General features: G+C 44.1%; 2 protein-coding genes across 2 annotated transcripts in view; one reads left to right on the top strand and one right to left on the bottom strand.

The window, feature by feature from the left end:
- The window catches only part of LOC119461936 (uncharacterized), a 189,516-nt gene that overhangs the window by 96,945 nt on the left and 68,508 nt on the right, over nucleotides 1-24,063 (top strand). The window lies entirely within an intron of this gene.
- LOC119460607 (adenosine receptor A2a) lies at nucleotides 44-22,787 on the bottom strand. The gene is made up of 2 exons (XM_037721628.2): nucleotides 22,602-22,787; nucleotides 44-2,814 (listed from the first exon to the last, which is right to left on the bottom strand). Exon 2 carries the CDS (start codon nucleotides 2,719-2,721, stop codon nucleotides 1,750-1,752), a length of 972 nt encoding a protein of 323 aa, XP_037577556.1. The 5' UTR covers nucleotides 2,722-2,814; nucleotides 22,602-22,787; the 3' UTR covers nucleotides 44-1,749.

The raw sequence follows: 24,063 nt of genomic DNA, 5'->3' as shown, positions 1-24,063 counted from the left end.
GGCTGTGCAATACCTCCGGGATCGCCTCACGCAAGAGGCCGCGTTTCCACTAGAAAGCTCGCCTTCGTGCAAAGCGTTCGCCGCCCGGTTGCTTAAGCTGCAGTAGTCGGGAAGCGTGAGAAGCAGTCAGGGATCTTTGAATGCTATCGCGTTCCACTCTTAAATACGAAGCTTAAGCGTCCTCCCAATTTTTTACTTGCTGATATTATTCACTAAAACTTTTTAAAGCGAAGATTTATATATGGCTAGGCGAAATCGCCCGTCCACAGAAAACTATCATCAGCAGCATTGGCTTGAGCGTCGTCGTCTTCTTCCGCAGCTGGCTCGTTGGCTCGTGCTCGGCACGCGCTCGTGCCACTGCTCCCGCGTTTGTCGTCGTCGTCGGCTTCCACAGCTGGCTGCATTGCCGCTCATCACTCGAACGTAGAATTTCACTTCTGTCGTCGTATTGGGGAGGCCGCGTTTACGGGGATGTGAGCCATTGCTTAAGGGGGTATGAGCCATTGATTGTCTTACGTAACGGACAGATTTAATTTTGAAGCAATTTAATTTCAAGGAATCGCAAGTGGCAATGGCGGGTGAATGCTGCTAACCACGCCGCCGAGCAAACTCGAGACATCGAACGCAAGCGACAACGACGGACTGCGGGCATATCGTCAGGGACGTCATTCTCTCCGTCGCAGCCGAACGTGTATGTAACCTCATAATTGAGAAATACTTTAATGAACCCTCGGGATTAACCCAATGATAAGCACCGAGGCCGCACGTTTCAGCTTCGCTGGTTAACCATCTTCACGGAGTGGAAGGGTCGACGAATTTTTTTACGTACTCCTGGCCTCGTCTCTGCTCAGGCATTCACAACCACTTGTCTATCCAGCCAAGTTACGTTCGCGGGGCACAGTTGGTTTGGAGCGATCGCGGGAGTTCCTCAGGCATGCATGACGGTACTTTTTACTTGAATAAGGCTATCTTTTTCTCTTGAGCACTCAGAAAAAGCACTGAACCGCTTTTGAGCAGTTAATAAATAGACGTACTTTATTTTGGTCCAAGGTACAATCGACAAACGATACGGTTGCAAGTAAAACACTACAGGTTTTAATGGAGTGAGATCGTTCCTTTAATCTCGTTTCTTCTCCATTGAGGCTCTATAGTAGATGACTCAGATCTCAATGATGATGTTATGTAACCATTCGCTTTACGTGACTATGGCCGTCGTTTGCAGGTTTTAATGGGTCACAGTGTCTTACTGTACGGTACGTGATGTGCAATATGACGCGGTAAACCCACTGTTTGCAAAAAAAAATAGGTTTTACATCTTCGTCGAATAGAGAAGTGATCTATGATGTTCTCGGATCAATAGAGAAATGTTATCTGTAAATGTTCACACGTGATATTCGAACTTTCATCGGATGAGTATAATCCAAATGTACTTAACTAGAATTTACGAATCTAATTACATTATCGCTCCATTACCATTGCCATTTGTAATCAGTTCAAACCTTACAAACTGCAACACAAGCCAGTTTCTATTGTCTTGCCAGTCGACAGTAACCCAGTTTGGCTGGTAAGACCTTTTTTTCATCGATGAATGCAAATTTGGTGTTCTCTTTCATATCGTGCATGAGTGCGTTTTTACAGGGCTGTACTCAAAACGACACTATATCCACATGAAGGGCTTCAGATCACTGAAAAAGAACACTGTCCTTGTGACCTTCCTCGTTCCTTTGCAAAAACGACTTCAACAACTCGTCACGCGAAGGTTGCGCTCACGTTGGTCTCGCACCAGTTCGATTTTCGTGGGCACAAAATGTCGCGGAATGCGGCCCTCAAGTCCTTAGCCTTCCATCCATATATGACGGGGTTCAGAGATGACTTGCCGAAAAACAGACAGATCACGTATGGCTTTACGTGGACCTGCAGGCTGGTGCTCACGTCGGTGAAGAAAGGGATGAGGACGATGACGGAGTAGGGAAGGACTCCCAGTATGCACACAGCCAACACCAGCGCCATGGTGCACGCGGTGCGGGCCTCCTGTCTCACTCGTTGGTGAACGTCGCTGGTGGACGCGACCGCTTTCAAGTGTTTCCACGAGGCACGAAACACGAAGAAGTACAACACCAGAGTCAGGGTCGTGCCGACCGTCGAGATGCCCACAGTCACAAGGATGTAGATGCGGGTGTAGACGTAAGTCAGATCGCACACGACATGAACGACGTCCAGGGCAAACGGGTAGTCCTTGTTGTCACCGATGCCCATGTACGGCAAGAGGCTGTACAACAGGCACGAGATCCACACGCAGACAATGTAGCCAGTGGCGAGCCGGTATCGCATGAGGCGGTGGTACGATATACCGTGCACCACGGACACGTACCGGTCAACGGCGACGCCCAGATGACTGAAGGAGGAACAGGCGGTCGAGTACGTAGCGAACCAGTAGCGGAACATGCAAAGCCTCCGGTGGCACGACAGATCCTCGAAAAAGTAGAAAGCATCGTAGAATGGTACGTTGAGTGCGACCAGTAGGTCCGCGCAGGCGAGACTCAGCACGAAGTAGTTGGTGATCGTGCGAAGGCGGGCGCACCGGCACACGGACACGATGACCAGAAGGTTCCCGAGGAGAGCTACCACTGCGAGGCTGCACTGGATGCCGGCCACCCAGACGATACTGCTGACCCTGTACTTTGCAGGGCTGCAAGCCGTGCGGTTGGTCTCCATGGTCATCGAATTGGAGGACTCTCGGTGAAGTGCCTGTCGCACTGGCCTCCTAGGCTGCTCTTTGTCATCTCGCACTGCTGTCTGGAACCCTTTGGAGTTCTGCAAGAAACAAGAGGCATACCGATTACGAAAATGGGGCCGTGACGCGCAGCCTCAACCTTTATTGATGACAGGCCGCCTAGACAAAATCCCTAAAATCCTAGCTGGGGATTAAGCTTCGTATGATTGCTCTCTTAGCAGTACGTTTTTTTCTTGCAATGTTATTTCAGTGCGCTTTCTGTTGTCGCTGCAGCGTTTCTGCAACCCGCTGATCCCCAAAAAGTCTGCAGGATGATTTAGTGAAGAATGCGGATGAAATTGATTGTTTTCGGGGCCCTCTGGGCCACGACGGCCACATTCGTGGTTCAGACGCAATTTTCTCCTGTGACCTTGCTGGAGGAAGAGGATGAGACCAGAACAACCACTGGAATGTTGTCATAGTGAAAGTTGGTTGAGATTTCGCCAGACCACAAGTATATCCTCAAAGACAACTCTGAGATTGTACAAGAGTCAGGATGTAATTCCGAGGGAGAAACGTAAGTGTTTTGAGGCGTGTCAGTCGACTTTTCAGAAAAATAAACAGGGTTGTTGTCTTTGCCGATGTATTACAGTGAACGACATTCTGGAAAGACAAGATAAAGACAACTCTAAGGTCGTGGTGTCTTTACAAAATGAGTTCTGCCAAACCCACAAAGTGGAGGAACATTCGTGAAACGCAGTCGGCGACCACCAGACTAGAAAACCACCAGACAGCATGAGGCTACGATATTTCCAACCACCAACTGATCAAGTAATGAAAAATGAGCGCGTTAGAAGCTATCACTGCCTTAAAATCTTCATTCTGTTTTGAAGTTCATTCACAAAAGAGAGAAGGAAATTCGAGCACGTGTAGCCTCGTGCTTGGCAACCAAAACGGAGAACAGCCAAGCGCTCAACGCGCTTACTCCAGCCAACTTGTATGCTAGCACGCAAAGTAAGCGTTAATCAATAATTCGTTGTCCCTGATAACAGGCTATGTTGTTCGCGTGAACACCAGCTCGCGTGCGCAGTGCTCTGTGTCCGCGAATCACATTTAATTTTATTATTGAAATGAATATAAAATTAAGAGGTGGCAGTCAACCTATAATAGTGACAGCTACTCCTTTTCCCGTAGTGGTAACAACAATAATAATCATTTAAAAAAATATTTTTTGTAGAACCAACATGTTAGGGTAAAAAATCTGCAGCATAAAGTCTTATACACAAACATACAGAGATAAAAGACGAGGACAGGTTGCATCACACCCAGTTTCTACATATACGCGTATGTGGAGTTTCACATACACGGGGCCGCGATGCAGTCGGCGTTGGGCAGGTGAACAGATGAGAAGCCACACTGATGAAATAATGCACACACAGAGATACGATAGTTTAAAGCAAGCTTCATCACAGAATACAAAGAAAAAATAGAGTATGACACGCATCATGTACAAACGCACAAAAGTATAAAAAACGGAAGCGTGTTGTGGTTACATTGTGGTTACTTAGTATTTATTCCGTGTGGCATCTAGTACTCGTGAAGGATTCCTTTGTCGTCGAAAAAAAATTTTTACAATGCGTTCAATGACTTTACGCTGGGTTGTTTTCGATGGCCAAATGCCCAGCAATATTGAGATCGAGTTTTTCTTTTTTTCTTCTTCCTCTTTTTGTTATCCTCGTCAGTCCATGCTGTGGTAGCCGTCAAGAATGAGCAGCAATTGTACTTGAACTTTGATATAAAAGGTGTAATTGATCTAAAAGGTGTAAAAATAAATCAATAAATCGCAATCAACGGTGCGTGACAAAGGAACAAAATTTGGTACACTCGCTCACAATTGTTGATTGAGTGTTGTTAAACCCGCTAAGACCCCTAGTTTATTGACGCCTAGAAAGAGTTTTTTTTTTAACTTGATTTTGTAAAATAACATTAGGGGAAGTTTTCTGTTTTTGTCGTTTGCCACGCGTTCATTGTTGTTGTTGTTTTGTTTTGTTTTTTGGTATTGCTTTTTTTTTTTCAAGCATATGGCTCAAACATTCCGTCGCCTGTTCTGGTTATCTCATTTACTACACTTCTTTTACTGCAACATTTAACCCTGAAAACTTATAAAAGTGAGTCCACTTTCACGTGCATCGATCTTCCTTCGCACCTGCCGCTTGCGTTTTTTTTTTTTTTTTTTTTCTGCTGCTGGCTTCCAAATCTCTTTGTCCCTGTGATTTATTCTGAACTGAAACTGGGTGTAGCGTGTTTCTGTTCCTGGTGTTCGGCACGATCGGCGCTCCGTTGAACTAGAGAACGAATTGAACAAAGAAAAAAAAGTTGCAAGGGCTCTTAATGTGACCCCGTGATGCGTGCACATGTAGCAGAATAGTCGAGTAGGGGAGGACAAACGGTCTACAAGGAATCGGTCCTTCGTTTCAGGGCTCTTTGGAGCTGCTGCCTCACGAATTTGACTACACTGTTGGAACAAGAGCGAAATTCAGGGCCTAAAGTGAAGGACGCCTGTGTCTTCAAAAAAAGACCCTCCCTTTAAGGAGAAGTTTGTTTTCTTTTCTTTTAGTATTCCTTTTCTCTCATCTATCGCACCCCTTTCACCATCCCCAGGTACAGGGTAGCCACCGGAGATAATACCTGGTTAACCTCCCTGCATTTCCTGTGGCCTTTCTCTCCCTTGAGATGAAAGCACAGCTGCCCGCCTCGCAACCTACTCATTCAGACGCTTGACCAGCAAATCAAAAACGTTCCATCAAAATCCACTAGATGTTCTTGGTTGGACCTATAAGACATATTTATGGTACGTTCTGTTTTATCCATTTTTCTAAAAATCAGCCTTCCCACAATCGAAAAAAGGCCATCTAAATAATGTTGCCGAAATGTTGCGTATTTGTAACACCTGGATATTTGAAACGTACTATATATATATCCTGGTCAGGCAGACATGTAAGATTTGCGTTGCATCGGTGGTGTGCTGCGAATGTCCCGCACATGCGTGACTGTCCGGCATATCAGGGGCTGAACTGCACCGTGTTTGCTATATTTAATTTTACGTTCGCAGCAGATGGCTCGAGGGTCGGGGGCCTTTCCAATGTCAACGAGCTAGCCCACTCCCAGGCGCGAGGTCTCACTTGACGCGCCGGGACTTGCGCGGCTCAGGCGGAGGAACCAGCCCCCAGCCTTCATTTTAGGGACATTTTGACTACTTCCAACGAGGTCACGAAACACTATCAAATGGGCCGTAGGTCCTTCCCAGTCCCACACGAAAAGTTGTCTCGGCCACAGGCAATCTCTCTTCGCATGCTTCAGACGAGGACATACCCCAGCCTCTCCATTTACAGTCACTACTCAGACATTTCAGCACATTGTCCAGGTTGTAACGATCGCAGTGATTTCAGACACATGCTCTGGAGGTGCCCCTCTTTACAGGGAAAGCATCACGACTTCTATGAAGAAGAATTTGATTCCATGATGAAGAGCCCGGTCCTACAACAACAACTCCAGGCTGTCCAGAAGGCCCACGACGCGGCGAAGAGGCTAGGCCTCCCCGTCCCTACGTGGGAGTGTCCCGCGATCCTCCCCCTATAAAACGGGGGCGTATTCCTTCAGGACATCAATGAAGTTCTTTTTTATCTATCTATTCGCAGCAGACGCGGTGTGGCAGATGCAACAGGGAGAACGCGCACACAGCAGCAACAGATAAATCGCGCGCGCACAGGCGCGCGCACGAGGAAGTGCCGTGTAATCATTCTTCTAGACCTCCCACCAGGCGCAAGTGAAATATTGAACAAAAGTCTTGAATATAAATTGCAACCGAAAATAAAACAAAGATGCACATGTATGAGCTGCAGATATATTAATTTTGATTATAATTTGAATAAAACAAAAAATGTAATTCTGTAATAGGAAAATTGAAAAATAACGCCTCTTGGAGGATTCATGTGTAGACTGAAAAAGGTCCATAAGTCAAGTTGTTACAACACGCATCAGAGGTAATGTGATAAAATCTATAGGTCATCTCTTTCTTAAGTCAAACCAACTTACTCTAGATGCCCTGGATTTCTTTGGCAAGAACGTACCCGTCTGTGACGTCTACCAGATGTCTGTCTTGGACTTTGACACTAGGACCTAATTCGCACATCGCAGAGACATTTGTGGGTTACTGTGGGGTGATAAATGGCGTATAAACAGTGGTTGGACTAAAGCGCGAATGGCGCATACACGTACATACACATCTTAATGAGACTTCTTGAATATCTGTGGGAAGCTAGAAACAAACACGTAAACCAGTGCTTGAGTATTATACTAAACTGAACTAGGTAGTTCCTGTTTAAGGTGCATGTTGGCCAGGTCCGACTTCACGGCAAACGCAGCACAAATCTAGCATGACCACCTCCTACCAAGCCCTATATTTGAAGCCTTTTCTGAAAGGTGAAACAGAACCGAAATAGATCGGTGAAAGAGGAGCCGTGTTGCAGCGGTACTCACGTCGCATCTGCCAGGCCGTCCAGAAACAGAACCGCGCGCCTGCGAGCGATCGCTGTGAAAGGAAAGCCGAGCTTCGTCTGTTCGTCGGCTAGCGCGTGTTTCGCCTGCAGATACGCGCCGCTGCAGGCGGTAGCTCTCGATTCGGCACACGGAGCTGAGCTGAGCTAGTCTTCGTACATTTCCCATGTTCAGCAAGGCGCGGCATTTTGTAGTAGGCGTGTGGCTTAGGCGTACAAGAATGTGCGTTTATGATCAGTTGACACTGGACGTACGCTATAGTTGCACCTACAGAGAGCGAACATCTGCGTATTAAATTTCTGTAAATGTTGCGGCAATCACGACATGTCTAACGCCCTTCTTAATGTAAGTAACAACGCCGTAAGTCTGAACTGCGAAGTCGGCCTTGAAACTGGTAAATGAGCAAGAATGGAATGCCTGGTGCTTTAAATGCAGTTAGTGTTGCGGCGTTATTACGTGCGGGGTGAGTTCTCACAAAGCTGCTATTCCGTAGAGCAAACGTAGGAGCAAATTGTACAAACGTGGCTTTATCTCCAAGCAGAGACGGCGTCTCTCACCGCGTATAACTATGATCTGTATTATTTCATTCTTTTTTTTTCTGCTTCCTCTACGCCCTTGTGAATGCCACAGGCGCCATCCGCTGCATATTAATATTGCTTTGTAAAGACTTAAATCTACTTGTGATGCACGAAGTCTCGCAAAGCATCGACGCGGCGCAACGAGCCTTCAATGCGTGTCAATTGCCTTTGTCGACTGGGTACCGTGAACACCCGCATGCTACGCGAGTCCAAACACGATTAGAGGGGCGATCAATGAAAGAAAAATTCCGTCTTATATTCCGTCTTCTTTATGCCTTGTTCCGTCTTGTTTAAGGAATCATTTGCTTGATAACAACACTTCGCGCCGTGTATGCTGTCATTTTCGTTATTCCCAATCAACGGGGTTTGTCCGATAGCTCCTCTAAGCAGTGTTCTATGACATTGAGGGAAAGACTTTGATTAAGCTTCGACTTAAATTTTTCAAAGCGCTTCAGCGAGCGCTTTTGCCATCCTGTAGGGCTAATCTAGACGGAACTTCAATACTCCCCTCTGGGCAAAAAATATTTTGTATTATGTGGAGGCCTATTCCGGTAATCAAGAGGAAACGCGATACGATCACTCGGGTTTTTGGAACACATCCAATTCTGAAAACTGGTCAGGTCAGGAGCGGCTACTTCCTCGTAATTTCCGTGCGTAACGGCTTCGCCACGTTCGTCCACGTCTTCCTTCATTTTCCTTTATATTTTAATGATAGTTGTGAAAAGCGATTTGACCAGTTTTTGTGCGGCCTTTCGCGTTCACCGTTCGCTTTTATATTATCACTTTGCTTTTGATGTATAACGTCACGAGCAAAGAAAACTCAGTCCCAGAGACAACACCAACGCCTCTAGCAGTGCCACCACTGAAGGGTCGTTGACAGTGGACGAGGACAGTCAACTGTCAACAACCCCCCCCCCCCCCTTTCTCTTTCACAATCTTACAGACAGCAAAGCAACATACTTATGCAAAAGTTGGAGTAAACTGTGTTTTCAATCAATCTGTCTTTCAGTCAATATTCGAGCGCTAGTGCAAAAAAGTCTGAGTGGTTAGGGCTGAGCCATCTTCGGAATTGTCGACTTCAACTTCATCGGGTCACGGGTTGCGGCTGTTTCCCATCCAAGAATAAGAAGGCCGCAGCAGCCCCTGTGATTTTTTTTTAAATAGAATTTAATAAGCTTGCCGTATATAGTACATTGCATACTTATGGTCTTTCTAAGATTGGCCGAACTCCTAGGCATCCCGCACGTATTCCTATCAGTGACACTGTCCGAGGACTATCCTGTTTGTATTAAATTATCCTCCTTTTTTGTATTCCTTGCTAAGTTCCTATAGCTATGCCAGTGCCCGCTCACTGCCGGTAAGGGAACCGCTTCTTTTCTCTTTCTCCTACAAATATCTCTCTCTCCCTCCCTCTCTCTCTCTCAGCACGAAATGAAGCAGAGGCAAAGAAAGACGAAGAATCGCGAGCGGTGCTTGTCGACAGTTGCAGAAAAGTGCCTCGTGAAAAGGAAACGAGCTCGAACAACAGCTGCTTCGGTTTTCTTCCTAGGTAACGCTTCGCCAACATTCAGGAATGGGTGGCGGGCTCTCTGGCACGAATATCCGTGATTTCACCGTGTACATTTTAAGTACCTCTGGACAGATGCGTGATAACATCTACGAAAACATCGCCGACACTTTGCCGGCAATTGTACAAAGGCCTTGCACAGGACGCAGTATGTGCATTGACGCAATATCTGCGAAGAATGGCGTACCGCGCTTTGGGCGGACGTTAAAGAACCTCAGGTGGTAAACATTCTTGCCTCATAACCAAGTTTAGAGACGTTGAATCTAACAAGTGAATTCTGTGAAGTGTGTAAGCTGTAAGGACGTATTAAAAAATTAAGGTGCAATACGTAAATATTTTCAGACTACTCCGCGACTATTTCAGGCCCCGTCCCAACAGACGAGATTCTGTAAACTAATTGTACGCTGGGCGGAACGATGCATAATATATACATGACTAATCGTTTATTAACTGTTAGTAGATAACAGGTGAGGTATATAGCGTACCTAAGAAACAACAGCTGCTATAATAAACATTATATGAAGCGCTCTAAAGTCGGACAATCCAGGTTTGTTAAGCCTGCATCAAAGCCCTACTGGGAGCTTTTTACTCCGCTTTGATCGGAAAATAACCACCGCGGTCAGAAATGAAACAGCGATGTCATGCTCAAGAAATGTCTAAGCTTTAAAGTAAAGCTACCGACAAAAATATTAACTTAATAGCCATGAAAGGACTTTTACTTACAAAAGCTGGCTTTAAACAAATATCTGAAAGGAATAGAATAAGTTGCCTAAGTTTAATGTTTAAATAGCAACGGGTCAGCTAAGCTGCCGAACTTCTGAATGCGTCGTTTTCGTAGGGTTATGCGACCAGGCAGCGTCGCTGCCTTAGTTTAGTGTCATTCAAATACAGAAGCAATGTTTTCAGTGTTCCTTTCTTTCCGCGCGCAGTAATTTAATGGAACGACCTTAACCCCAATGTGGGAGAGCGAGATCAATTGGGTCCATTCCGGGATCATCGTTGGTGGTTCATTCCTATGCAAATTATTTCATTTTATTTAGGTTTCAATGACTGAGCCCAGGTGTATAGCTACATTGTTTGCGTTCATATTGCTTTGTTTTCATGTATTCTCTAAAATATATTCTGTCATATATTCTGAACCCAAGCGCATAGCAACATTGCTTGCGTTGATATTGTTCAGTTTTCATATATTCTGTTCTTGTCTTCTGATACATGATCTGTATCATTCTGCTGTGACCCCTAGCGTGGGGTTTCGCACTATTTGAAAAAAAAAGTAATTTAAATAAATAAATCAGTAATGTTGCGTAATCGTTTCGACACTTCTTTCTTGCCTGCTTCTACGAAACAGAAAGAGCGAAAATTAAAGCTTGGTTTGTGCATATCTCTTGATGTGCATCACCCTAGTGCTTCATAACGACCAGCCGTATTGCGATGCCGTTAGGAAAATCTGGTCCTCAGTGGGGAATAAACCCAGCCTTTCTGCTACAGCGGGTGCAAAATGAATGACGTTCGCTTCGCTACAGACACACTTTGAGACTGCGTAAACGGCTGCAATGTGCGGCTTGCACCCGAACCTCCTAAGCCATGCCAGCGTCTGTTCGACCAAGCTCATGACTGCCTCGCCAGGGACGATATCCAGCAGACCACCTCGCCACATGCAACAAACAAAGTGCTTGACCGAAGAGCCGCAAAGAATGTCAGAAAGAAAGCAAGCGTGACTCAGGATAATAAACTAAACTAAGACTAACATTTGCACGCCCAAGTTTCTTTTGCATTCTTCAGCTGTGGAATGCTTCGGGAAACGCTTGCAGTGCTCCCATAAACATAGAGCTTAAATAAGAACTGTGAAGTAAGCCTAATTTTTTAGCGTAGTTCTTTCTATTTTTATCACAGAAACAAAGCCTTGCTCAAGCTCAATGCGTGGTTCCTGACAGGAAGGGGGGAGGAGATATGGGGCTATGGAAACCGACATGCCGCATATTTCAAGAGCACCGCCGCTAAGCTGTTGTCACCATGCTGTTGAAGTTAAATAATTCGCCGAATTTTTGTGCTCTCTGCTTTTTACTTCAATCCAGCCTGATCTCAAGCGCGCATACCACAGACTACAGATACAGAGATAGCAAAAAGAGGAAAGTCAGGGAGGTCAACCAGTAGAGCGTGCGGCTTGCCCTGCGCTGCGGTTGAAGAAAAAATAAATAGAAAGAAAAAAAGACAGAGGATACTGCGTTCTCGCAAGACGATGCCCAGCAGGACTATGGGAACGGTCACTCAGCGACAGATGTGACCGGTAATGTAACGGTGACGTGCATGGCCAGTGAAAGATGTGTTTTCGAAAATCCGCGTGGACGGTAGACGCACTTTCCTAAGCAAGGCGTACTGAAGGCAAAAGTAACAAACGCACAGCATCACGAAGACCAACCCAGCACACTCTACAGAAATCACGTACTCTAAAGCCATTCTCTTTACTAATATAAAGTGTTGTTATTGCTACCATATTATTATTATTATTATTATTATTATTATTATTATTATTATTATTATTATTATTATTATTATTATTATTATTATTATTATTATTATTATTATTATTATTATTATTATTATTATTATTAGTGATCGGGACTTCAGTGGATCTCAACAAAAAGGTGGTGGCGTGCTAATTGCAGTTGACAATTCACTGAGATGTGTACGGCGCATCGATATAGAAAGTGTACGGGAGTCGATATGGCTAGAAGTCAGCTTAGCCCGATGTGAAAAATTGTTGATTGGATCGTTCTATGTACAGCCGAATATTTCCCCTGTTTTGTATGATGAGGTCATCTCTTCCATTGAAAGTGTAATAACCTCCCATAGTAAGCACAAAGTAATTCTTCTTGGTGATTTTAATACACCAGGTATTGATTGGAACACACTTAGATATTCTCATTACAATCATTACACAGAGAAGAAATGCAGCCTGTTGTTGGACTTTCTGTCTTTCTGTTCCCTTCAACAGCATAACTTAGTCGCCAATTCCTGTGGCAACGTCTTAGATCTTTGCATCTCGAATGCTCAGGTTTTAGATGTCTCTCGTTCCGAAATTTTCCTTGTGCGTACCGATAAGTTTCATCCGCCACTAAAGATATCTGCCTCTGTGTCAGCACTGAGGCAGAGCTCCTCCAGGGGCGTAAATGAATCCCCACGCTTTGCTTTCAAGCGTGGTGATTATCTTGGTTTATATAATTCCTTGTCCACCACCGACTGGTCACTGGTTACCGACAAAAGCAATGTTAATGACCAAGTAGATCAGTTTACAGAGCTTGTTTTGAGCAGTATGCGCAAATACATTCCCCAGTACAGGCCTAGACGCTCTAGATATCCCCATTGGTTTTCGTCTGAACTCATAATTGCCCTAAAGCATAAAGATCGCGCACACCGAAAATCCAGAATTCCGTTGCCTAATGAGTACAGAGAAGAATTCCGCTTTTTTCGGGCTCTCTGTAAACGTCTCTATAAGCGGGATCAAGATTCATATATGGCATTCTTGGAAAAAAGCGCCTCCGACCGGCCGGCAGAATTTTGGAATTATATACGTAAGCGTTCCAATAAACATGGAGAGGGTTTTCGCTTACTTTACTCTAGAGGAGCAGAAGTCCAAGCAGTCGCGGATTGTTTTGCAGCCCATTTCTCTTCCTTATATAAAGATGCAGGTTTCAACGCTGGTGTCAGTCAGCAGCACACGACGGTTCCTACATCTAGTGCGGTGTTGTTTGATGAAGAGCTTGTCCACGAATGCCTTAAGCGCTTGAAGCCTTCCCTATCCTCCGGCCCTGACGGCATCCCCTCCGCAATTCTAAAAGCTTACGGCAGTATATTTGCTCCAGTATTGACATCTATATTTAATAACTCTTTGACTACTTCCACTTTCCCTCACATGTGGAAAACTGCTCGTGTTTTTCCTGTATTTAAGTCTGGATGTAAATCAGATGTGTCGAATTATCGCCCAATTTCTCTTCTCTGTGCTACGTCCAAGATTTTTGAGCTTGCTCTTCACAACATATTGTCTTTTACTGTGAAGAACTCGCTCATTCCGAATCAGCATGGATTTCTCACCGGCTGCTCCACTATCACAAATCTCGCAAGTTTCATGACACAGATCTCCACGCCGGTACTTCAAAGGGGGCAAGTTGACACCATTTACTGTGATCTCAGCAAGGCTTTTGATGTAGTCAGCCACTCGCTGCTTCTGCTCAAGCTTACGCACTTTGATGTTGACTCGTCAGTTGTGAATCTCTTGCGCAGTTATCTTCTTGATAGATCGTGTTATATTAACGTCAATGGCCAAACATCTTCTTCTTACTTGGCAACTAGCGGCGTCCCTCAAGGGTCAGTATTAGGACCACTCCTTTTTTTAATTTTTATTAATGACGTTCTTTCTGTTATTCGGAACTCTTCTTTCCTCCTATATGCCGATGACATCAAGATTTTAAAGAAAATTCACACTGTTGATGACTGTCGCGCCCTGCAGTCTGACCTGTTTTCCTTTTCTAAATGGTGCAAGGATAATAACCTTACCTTGAATGCTGCTAAGACCAAAGTCATGACTTTCACACGCAAAACAGCAAGTATTTCTTTTTCTTATTCTATAGATTCTGTGCCGTTGTGTAAGGTCTGCGAGATCAATGATCTTGGTGTACTTTTTGATGCAACCTTACACTTTTCGGCTCACACTAAGCGTGTTGCAATGCGGGGTATGCGCTCTCTTGGTTCTGTATGCAGACTATCGAGAGAATTCAAGTCTCCTACACCGTTCCGCAAATTATACACAACCATTTGTCTTCCTCAACTTGAATATGCGTCGGTCGTCTGGAATGGCTCTTCTAAATCCAACAGTGACATTATAGATCGTGTCCAGAAAACGTTTCTAAGCATATATAATCACCGCTTTGCAAACCAGGACATTGCACCCTGTACTAGCACTGTTGGATTGTTGTCATTGCCTTCACTTCGCGACCGACGTAATCGCGCTGACCTTCTGTTTCTCTTTAAACTCCTTCATGGTAACCTCACATGTCCCGAACTTCTCAGCTGTGTCATGTTCCGCATCCCACGCAAGATCACCAGAGAACATAGACCTTTCCATGTTCCTGCCTGTCATCACGAACACTCAACTGTCCACAGAATACAGAATCTTTATAACGCTTACTTTCGTGAACTTGATATCTTTCATAATTCCTTGTCATCGTTCTTTTCCGAGCTTTGCCTTGTATTATAATTTCATGTATTGTTCAAGCGCCCTTCTCCTCCTTTTTCTTTTGTATTTACTTTGCGCTTTGTTGTCCGTACTCTCTTCTTTTCAGAATTTTTATTTTTATTCATTTATTTTTTAATGATTTTCCCTGAGTGTCTTGTTTTTGCTTTGTAATGTATGCGTGCGCCAGCACTCAGACCTTAGGGTTGTTCCTGGGCACGTTAAATAAACATGATTGATTGATTTATTATTATTATTATTATTATTATTATTATTATTATTATTATTATTATTATTATTATTATTATTATTATTATTATTATTATTATTATTATTATTATTATTATTATTATTATTATTATTATTATTATTAACAACATCCCCGACCATTGTTAATTCTGTAAGACAGTTGTTTCTTTTAGCCGAAAGGTAAAGACTACACAACATGCCTATATGTTAAATGACCTTACCTCTCTATGGAGCAGACTCTAAGCGTGATTTAGGTGCTATGTTTGATTCTCGGCTGACCTTCCATCTAGCAAATGTTGTGAATACACCGTACACAAACCTAGGCATAATCTCGGGAATGACAAGGACTTTTCAAATTTTAGACCTGTTGTCCTTTCGGTCTATTTCATCAGTCTCGGTTAGAATTTTACTTTGTTGTTTGGAATAGCCTTAGTTTGACTACTACAAGAAAAATTGAGTGTGTTAAGAGGAACTTTGCTTGCTTGCTGCATGATCGATGTTTAGGACATTGAAATTACGAGTACCCACGACTATGCCCTTGTGTTGAATACCTCTATTTTAACGCTCCGTGATCTATCTCGTGAGTACCGTAACTACGTTCTTTTTTTTTTTAACTTGTACACAATGTTATATTATGTACAGACCTTACGTCAGCGCTAGACTTGGTTGTGCCTCAGACGGGCTTCTGCAACCCTAGACTATTATATAATAGCCTGGTGTGACTAACAAAAGCCATTTAGTACGCGTTACTTTGCAGCAAAATTTATTGCGTTTCAAAGTTGACATCTTCAATTTCACGAGTCTGTCCTCAGAATGACTTTTGCAACTTTGTTCGACTTTGACCATTTCTTTTATTGTTTTTTTTTTTAGTTAAGCGCTTACTGTGTATTATTTCATGTCTACATTTTAATAAATGTAGACATGAAATTTTTAATCAATAAATTAAAATGAAAACGAAAATTTCACTAACCCTACCACTAAACTAAAACAGCAAGGACCAGCAGCGACGAGAAACTAGCTGTGCCAGAACCATCACACAACTTGAGGTTACCCACTTCTCTCAGGTGGAGCAATTGCCGGCCTTGATCGCCAGGCTAAACCCGCCTGTTGCTACAACCAACCACCACCGCCACCACCACCACCACTTTTCTTGAAAAACCCTAATAATAAAAACCTTATTATCACTGCTACCAATCTCGTTGCTCCCCCTGAATTCGTGCCCACGCCGGTGGCGGGCATATGCGATCGACGAACACCTGTCGGTCAGGGGAAAGGTGTTTGCTTTCGGTCGCGAGCCTCGGGTGTCGACAGCCTCTTTATCAACTCCGTCTGGGTGTAAGGTAAACGCGGCCGAGCGTGTCGACAAACATCCTCGCGTCGTAGCCCACTGCATCACAAGAACCTGTTGTTGGGCAAGTACACGGCCGAGAATGTCGGTCGCCGGCTCATTCGCAGCGCAGTGTTTGGTGCGGAAACACGAGCACTGGCGGAGGCGGCTCGCGGAGTGGGGCTAACGTTGTGCTCTACATTGCGGTGTGGCCTATATTCTGGGGATATTGAGCTGCACCTTCCAGTCATTACTGAAACCTCCGTGCCATCACGAGCTGATTTGGTTTCGGCGTACCGAAGTCAGTTTTCTGTGCAGTAACCAACTGCTACTATAATGCAAGAACTTGTGAGCTTGTGTGAGAATAATGCGGAGATAGACGATAATATAGCGTACTCGACGTCAAAGTAAAGCTCTTGTGTTTCTTGCGGTAGCCTGTGAACTAGGCTGGACAAAAAGGAGGATCTGATGTGATATTTGTGCTTAGACAGGACGAAATGATATTTCCCTTGGGCAGATTTTTTCTTCTTCAGTTCCACAAACTGAACTGAGCAGGGAGAACATTCATCAAAATTCAAACCTTCACTCTCGACACGCGTATAGAATGCCTGAGCTTTCAGTTAAATTTTAATTACTGAACAAGCTCCTCAGAACAAAGATACGGTATATATATATATATATATATATATATATATATATATATATATAATCAGTGAAACATAGCATCACAGGATCCGGCACAGAAATAGGTCAAATATGAGTACGTCAGAAAAATAACAGAATTTTACTCACCTTTCGGACGAAACGTCAGTAAAGTCCTGTTATTTGTCCTACGTGCTTCTATTCTTTGAACTATATATATATATATATATATATATATATATATATATATATATAATGTATTGGAAGTCTGCTGCAAGGGAAAGGTGGCTTTCCAGAATTCAAAAGTGCATGTGTTGAGACACTGAAGCGGTCTGTGTGTTCTAAATGTGAGTCTTAATCGAAGTAAGGTTGCCTAAAGCAGCGCCTTGGTTAACATGATTAGCTGGAGCTTTCTGGCTATTCCTGTACGTAGCCGTCAAAATAACTTTACTGTAACAAAAATGTTGCACAAAATAAATATAACCTTTAGATATCAAGATCACTCAAGATGGGCGCATCTTATGTGCTTTCTCTTCAACAACTTTTTATTTACCTCTATATGCCACCACTACGGTAGTCCATACCCAAGCACTGTTGTTAGTATCCTTCAAAGCACCCTGCAGGAAACGTATTCTCAAAGAGCAGAGTCTAGGAGAGCGTCATAACGTAAAGCCGTGTTGAACTTGCTTGTGCAGCAAAAGTTGCCCGCAAGTTTGACGTAGAAAATAAATATCGACGTCTTCCAGAATATATCAAGATTTCGAAATGACAATAATAGGTTTACTTGAATCCTTGTTTAACAAGGAGGTGTTCTGTACGTCACATCAGCTATGAATTCCTGAAGTGAAGTTGGCGTATATACGTCTACTGGACTTAATCGGGTTTCTGCTGCTGCAAAATTCACTTGTCTTCTGAAAGACACGCACTGAAAGCATCCAAAACAAGAGATAGGTTCACAGAAAGCTGGAGACTTGAAGTGATTAACAGTGGTAGAACAATGAATGCCGCTGAAGCCAACGTTTCGACAGGAGGACTTGTCGAAACGTTGGTTTCAGCGGTATTCCTTGTTCTTCTAACCTTAGACGCATTCAAAGTACGTTAAGTAAGCGACCCAGGTAACATATCGCAGCGTACAAGCAGGATCGCTTCTTTTTCTGTGACCTTTATTTTGACTTCCCTTGTCAGACCTACCGGTAATTTTTGCTGCGTTGGCATATTTAACAAGGCCTCGTGTTATATGTTCATCGCAAGTCCTCTTCCCCTTCCTTGAGCTATCTCGCGATCCGAATGTTGCGAAGGATGAGCAGAAACAATAGCTGCACTGATGACTTTCATAAATGGTGATTGCCTCAATGTTGTCTCCATGAGCCTCACCTAATAGGACTTTGGAGAACGCAGTAGAAAAGAGGCTTTATAGCTGCAAATAAAGTTTAAGTTACTAAGTGAACAATTTACGGGAAGACAGTTTTCTCGTGTAACCCGCTTACGTTAAAACTGGTGCGCATCACGTCGGTAGATGACAAGGACTTCAGCCGCACTTCCGTGCAATAAAGTCGTGTTTATTTCCCAACAAGAAAAAGATGTTCATATTTGGAGAAGTGCGTAAAGTAAAAGTAGTGTGATACATGCATGACGCAATATATTACTCTCGAAAAGTTAAGCTACCTTTGTGATTTAGTGCTTTTTTTTTTCTGCCTGCCTTCAACTTTCATTTTATCTTTGGCGCCTGAATGTAAACCTAGTCTCAGCCTAACTTCAACTAGGACTTCGCGGACCATCCTTGTCAAACGGCTCAGAGAATTGCTAGTAGTGGCAGCTTCTCATAAGCCATGTTTACCTTACGCATATTGCGGAAATTGTGTTTCACGTGACAGAGCACCACGAACGACGACGTAAACTTTTTTTTTAATCAATGTAAGTTTCCTCTGCTGTGACGAAAAGCTCATCTTCGAGACCTGATATATTTACTTCCAAACGTCTTAGCTTTTCAAACGGGAAGCTCTGCAATGTATAAAAAAATTGGAGGACGCTTAAGCTTCGGCTTTAAGAGTGGAGCGTGATAGCGTTATCGGGACCCGTTCACATCGCATTTTTCTTTGAGTCGGTTTCACTGCAACACAGAACGTGGAAAAGCCAGCTTACAAAGAACGAGCTTACACCGATCCCCTTAAAGTCGGCTTCACTTTTTACCAGAAATGCATTGCTGGGAAGACGTTTTTTCAGGGGCAATATAAGTCGTCTTATATCAAATTCTATTATTTTATTAATTGTTTGCTATTGTCCCGACGCGCGCGCGTGTCCAAAACGCATTAGACAGGCCAAGTCCCAATTTGACCTGCCGAGGATGCGAGCGCCATCTGGATAAGATTTGCGCAACTAGCATACCTGAGCTGGTACGAGTTGGTATGGTAGAAATGCTGGCAAAAGAAGTTTGTGTTTGAGTTTCCTCGTAACAGAATCATGTTTTCTCGTACATTCAAATAACAGTCCGACGCCATCATGTCTGTTGGTTGTGGTTAAGTCGTACTTTACCATGTTTCTGAGGGATTTCACTGTGAGAAATTCAATTTTTGTTCACTAACGGCCTTGCACCACACGGAGGGCCTGCGTGGTCGGGGTGGTTCTTGATGATGTTCTCCGCCATGAACGCCGACATCCACGCCGACGCCGGATTTTCTGCGACACGGGGCCCTTAACGCCATCGCGTTAAAATATCCACGCAACATAAATCCATGAGGCACGCTCTGGATGTAATGCAAAAACTGTGACGGAGCTACTAAAAGTGATGGGTGGGGAAAGGATAACCAGACGCACACACACAAATTATATATATATATATATATATATATATATATATATATATATATATATATATATATATATATTCATGCTCATACAAAGCCAACCGACAATGAAGCCAAAGAGCGCATCAAGGAAATTAGCTGTGGTAGAAATTGCAATGGAGAAAATAATATAGAAACGGGAAATGAAAGTGGGCGAAAAGATAACTTTTCGCCGCTGGGCACCGAACCCCCAACCTCCGCAATACGCGTGCGTTGCACTATCACTTGAGCTACGGAGATGGCTATTAATCAGTCCACTAACTTGAGTACTTATGTTTGCTAGATCTAGCCCTAGGAGTGTTAACCAGCGCCACTGAAAGCCATGGTGGGCTGATGTGGAACATCCTTTTTTGCTCGATGGCAACACATGCTTCCTAATGACGTCAAGGCTGCCAGATTCTAGACCCTCGCTATGAATAATTGAGGCAGAAGGGAAGCCGAGGGGCTCGATATTTGTTAAGCATGACCATATAAAGCCAACAGACAATGAAGCCAAGGAGAGCATTGGAGAAGTTAGCCGTGGTTGAAATAGAAATTTAAAAAAAAAGGAAATGAAAGTGTACGACAAGAAAACCTGCCGCCGGTGGGAGCCGAACCCATGGTACAACTTCCGCATTACGCGTATCTAAATATATATGCACTCTCTCTCTCACACACACAAACACAAGCGCGCGCGCGCGCGTTTGTGTGTGTGTGTGTGTGTGTGTGTGTGTGTGTGTGTGTGTGTGTGTGTGTGTGTGTGTGTGTGTGTGTGTGTGTGTGCGTGTGTGCGTGTGCGTGTGTGCGTGTGTGCGTGTGTGCGTGTGTGTGTGTGTGTGTGTGTGTGTGTGTGTGTGTGTGTGTGTGTGTGTGTGTGTGTGTGTGTGTGTGTGTGTGTGTGTGTGTGTGTGTGTGTGTGTGTGTGTGCAACCTACTATAAAAAACAGGGGAACATCTCACAACAGGAGAAACAGGAACATTAAGGACTAAGGCAACAGAACTGCTTCAGAACATTTCTTTACATTCGATGAAAAAATGTTTTGCGTATTCACGATATTAAAAGAAGAAAAGTAACTGTTGTAATAAAGCTGCTATCGGCCGATTATGTTGTGCGCATGCGGGAATAGCTAAATTCAGAATCAACTCTAGAGTGAATATTCGAAAAAAGGTAAGAGCCTAGAGTATTGAATCTAATGAGAAATATTCTCTGCTTCCATAAAGCAGAGAGAGAGAGAGAGACGAAAGAAAGAGAAGACGTGTGTACAGACGTTTCCTAATCCACAGTGCTGTTTGCAAGTTAAACCGCGGTATGAGACACACATTATGTCATCGCAGTTTCTCGATTATCGCAGTCTGGCAAGCGGAATCACAGCCTATGTCATCAGGGTAATAAATATATTGAAAAACGCAAACGCTAGGTCGCTTGATGGTTCTTCGGTTTGACATTATTTGACCGTTAAAAATCTCTGTTAATAGTATTTACGAAAAGCATTCAACGGCGATGTAGGACAAGAAGAAAAGAAGAAAAATTATGTTAAATTTATATTTCATTTAATATCAAAAGCAAAAATCAAAAACATAGGAATCAAGCGAGTAGCACGAGGTCGCCGGGTTCCATATATACGCCCAAACTAAATAGGAAAGCAAGCTACTAGTAAATGTGAAAGACCAACAAACAGACAAAGGCACTGTCCCACAATCGCGAAAAGACAACGCATATATCATGTTCCGTGCTGTTTAGCGCTGACATACATTCAAAATGCAGTGTCAACTCACCAAAACAACCACCTTACTAAACATAGTTCTCAAGACACCGCCAATCACGTTGGTGATGCAGCTTGATAGAGCTCTGTCGAGGGAACATAGCCTAATTTTTCATTAATTAAGACAAAATTCGGGGAGGCGCGAAGACTGGGTGCGATTTGTTTAATCCAAGTTATCAGGCAAAAATATCTAGTGTTACGACTCCTAGCCGACAACGGTGTCCCTTCTTTATTGGAAATAACGCTTCGCTCAAAAAAGAAAAAAGAATGATTGCAAGAGCAAAGTATTTGAGTGCCACTGTTTCCTTCCTGTAGGAAAACGAGTCCTCCCTTCCCCTTCTCCTCCTCTCCATGGAAGCACCAGCAACCGCGATCATCATCTATATGCTGTCGTAGACAAATATGCGAAAATAGCGAACGCCAAATTTTCGAACCTTTTTTTTTTTTTGTTGTTCATATTCAGAATCATGAATTTTTGAATTTTCGCGCACTTGTCATATGATGTGTCCTCTGCAGTGTCAAGGATGTCCAGGTTTCTATTATCTCCAAAGGGTATCAATTCTCTGGCCAGGTAGCCTCAGTGAGAGTATTCCCAGTTTTAATCAGCTGACATAGTTCTTTCGCTTGTTTTCGTGTACGGTTCAGAAACACACATTCATTATTTTCGTTCACTTGTAGATGTTCTCCCCGTACTGTCATCAGCATCTGTCCAACAGTGAACTTGTGACGTGAATAATGGTACTTAAGTAAAACATTAAATCAGCACGCTAGACACATTCGCAGACTACGAAGCCATTACACATAACCATCACCGAGGGAAATTTTTGAAGCTAGCGAAAGGTGAACACGGATAAAATGAAAAATAAATATGCACTGACCTCTGGGCTACTAATATCATGAAAAACTTCTGCACACAAATAGCAAATGACCGCGACAACTAGACAATGACAAGACCATCTGCACAGCAACAACTGCGAGCTCGGAATGTCGGAACGAATTCGTATTGAGGCATGTGCTTTAGGTACTACTGCACTAGGTGAAGGAAAGGACAAGGACGCAACAACGGTGACTTGTGTAGTAGGTAATTTTTACCGCGCACTTGACGTGGACTCTTTAAACAGAGAAGAGAGGAATCAACTTAAGCCAAGCTCACCTGTGTCGATGTCTTTGGGTACTCCCGGCGTCATTCGGCCTTCCCTGATCGGTCGGGGCACTACATCGACAACTGCCACGCCGCGGCCATCAGGTAGAAATAAGCGCGTCCGTCCCGCCGGCCTCCGAGGCGAGAGGCCCGCGGACTTCGGCTGGAAAGCAGCGGTCGCCACCGCCGCAGCGCGCCCGCGAGAATACGACGGCCGCTCTGCTAGCACTTTCATCTCGCTCTCTTCTCCCCACCAGCCTCCTTTCCCAGAAACTCCTTCGCCGCTGCTCTCTCTACGTCGCACGCGGAAGCAGCGTGGAAAGCGTGGTACACAAGTAGGCAGCCAGGGTGTCGTTCAGAATGCACGCGTCCCTTAATACAACAGCAAAGCGAAGCGCGGTCTAATATTCGGACGTCCTTGGCTTCGCAACACGTCAGACTATAGTCCCGTCGCCTGCGCGTTGGCCACGCCCATTACTGGTGAACGAAACAGTGAATTCCCGGGTTGTCGATACAAAGAGGTGCGTGGGGTTGAAGAGTTCATATTTCCCTAATGAAGTTATTCGAGGAGTATCTTCATAAAGTGATCGCAAACGTCGCACGACGTTCCTCTAACCGGCTTGCGTCACTGTACATAGAAGTGGCGCATCGCATAAAGAACAAAAGCATACATATTGCACGCGCGCGAATGGGTGAAGCTCGCAGAAGCCGAGGTGATTTATTCAGCCATGCTGAGGCCCACAAATTAATGAACCGCTAGCCGTGGACAGAAAAGGCAGGCCAGGCTCGTGGCAGCGAAGGTCGGCAGAGCGTTGTTTATGTCATTCGTATGGCTCCTCGAAACATGAGGGGAAAACAAATATGTTTCACTATACTTCTAGTATCCAGCTTGGTTGATCGTAAAATCTTGATAAACCGGGGCTCCTGCTCATCAAGTGCGTGAGGTAATCGAAGTCAAAAGTTTTCAAAATGAGCATCGAACGATGGCTGGCAAAGCTTAACAGATTCGTCGACGATAAAAGGCAAAGTTACCGCAACTTCCGCCGTTTTTGCTAGTGGTTGCGGGTAAAAAAAATCGCTTTTTAATTTAAAATGCGCGAACATAATCATTGTGTTTCCTCAAGCGCGCAGTTGCTGCCACTTACATGAGCAGTTTACAGAAACATTAAAAGCATTTCACCAACCACTTAATTGTTAGTTACGTGGTTTAACAGTAACGCTTTAGTATTCGGGTCACAGGGAAACAACTGGCGAAAGAACACAACCCACATTATTCGCAATATTTCATGAACGACGTTGCAGGCAATGCCTGCCGTCAGGCTGAATCCGGGAACGACGGCGTAGGAACGCCGCTCAGCTTAGTGGTGCGGGAACAGGTGTTTTCGCCGCAGGGAATGAGTGTCGGCCTATGAATACGAAGGTAATAGCCCAGGCAGAAAGCGCCACTTACTAAACGTGACGACGATATGTTTCA

The sequence above is a fragment of the Dermacentor silvarum genome, chromosome 8, assembly GCF_013339745.2.
Source record: "Dermacentor silvarum isolate Dsil-2018 chromosome 8, BIME_Dsil_1.4, whole genome shotgun sequence".
NCBI lineage: Eukaryota > Metazoa > Arthropoda > Arachnida > Ixodida > Ixodidae > Dermacentor > Dermacentor silvarum.
The sequence above is the reverse complement of the archived record's forward strand: the minus strand, read 5'-3'. Positions and strand labels throughout refer to the sequence as shown.

Coding starts and splice junctions, on each gene's coding strand:
- LOC119460607 (XM_037721628.2), bottom strand. CDS start 2,721: ATGACCATGGAGACCAACCGCACGGCTTGCAGCCCTGCAAAGTACAGG.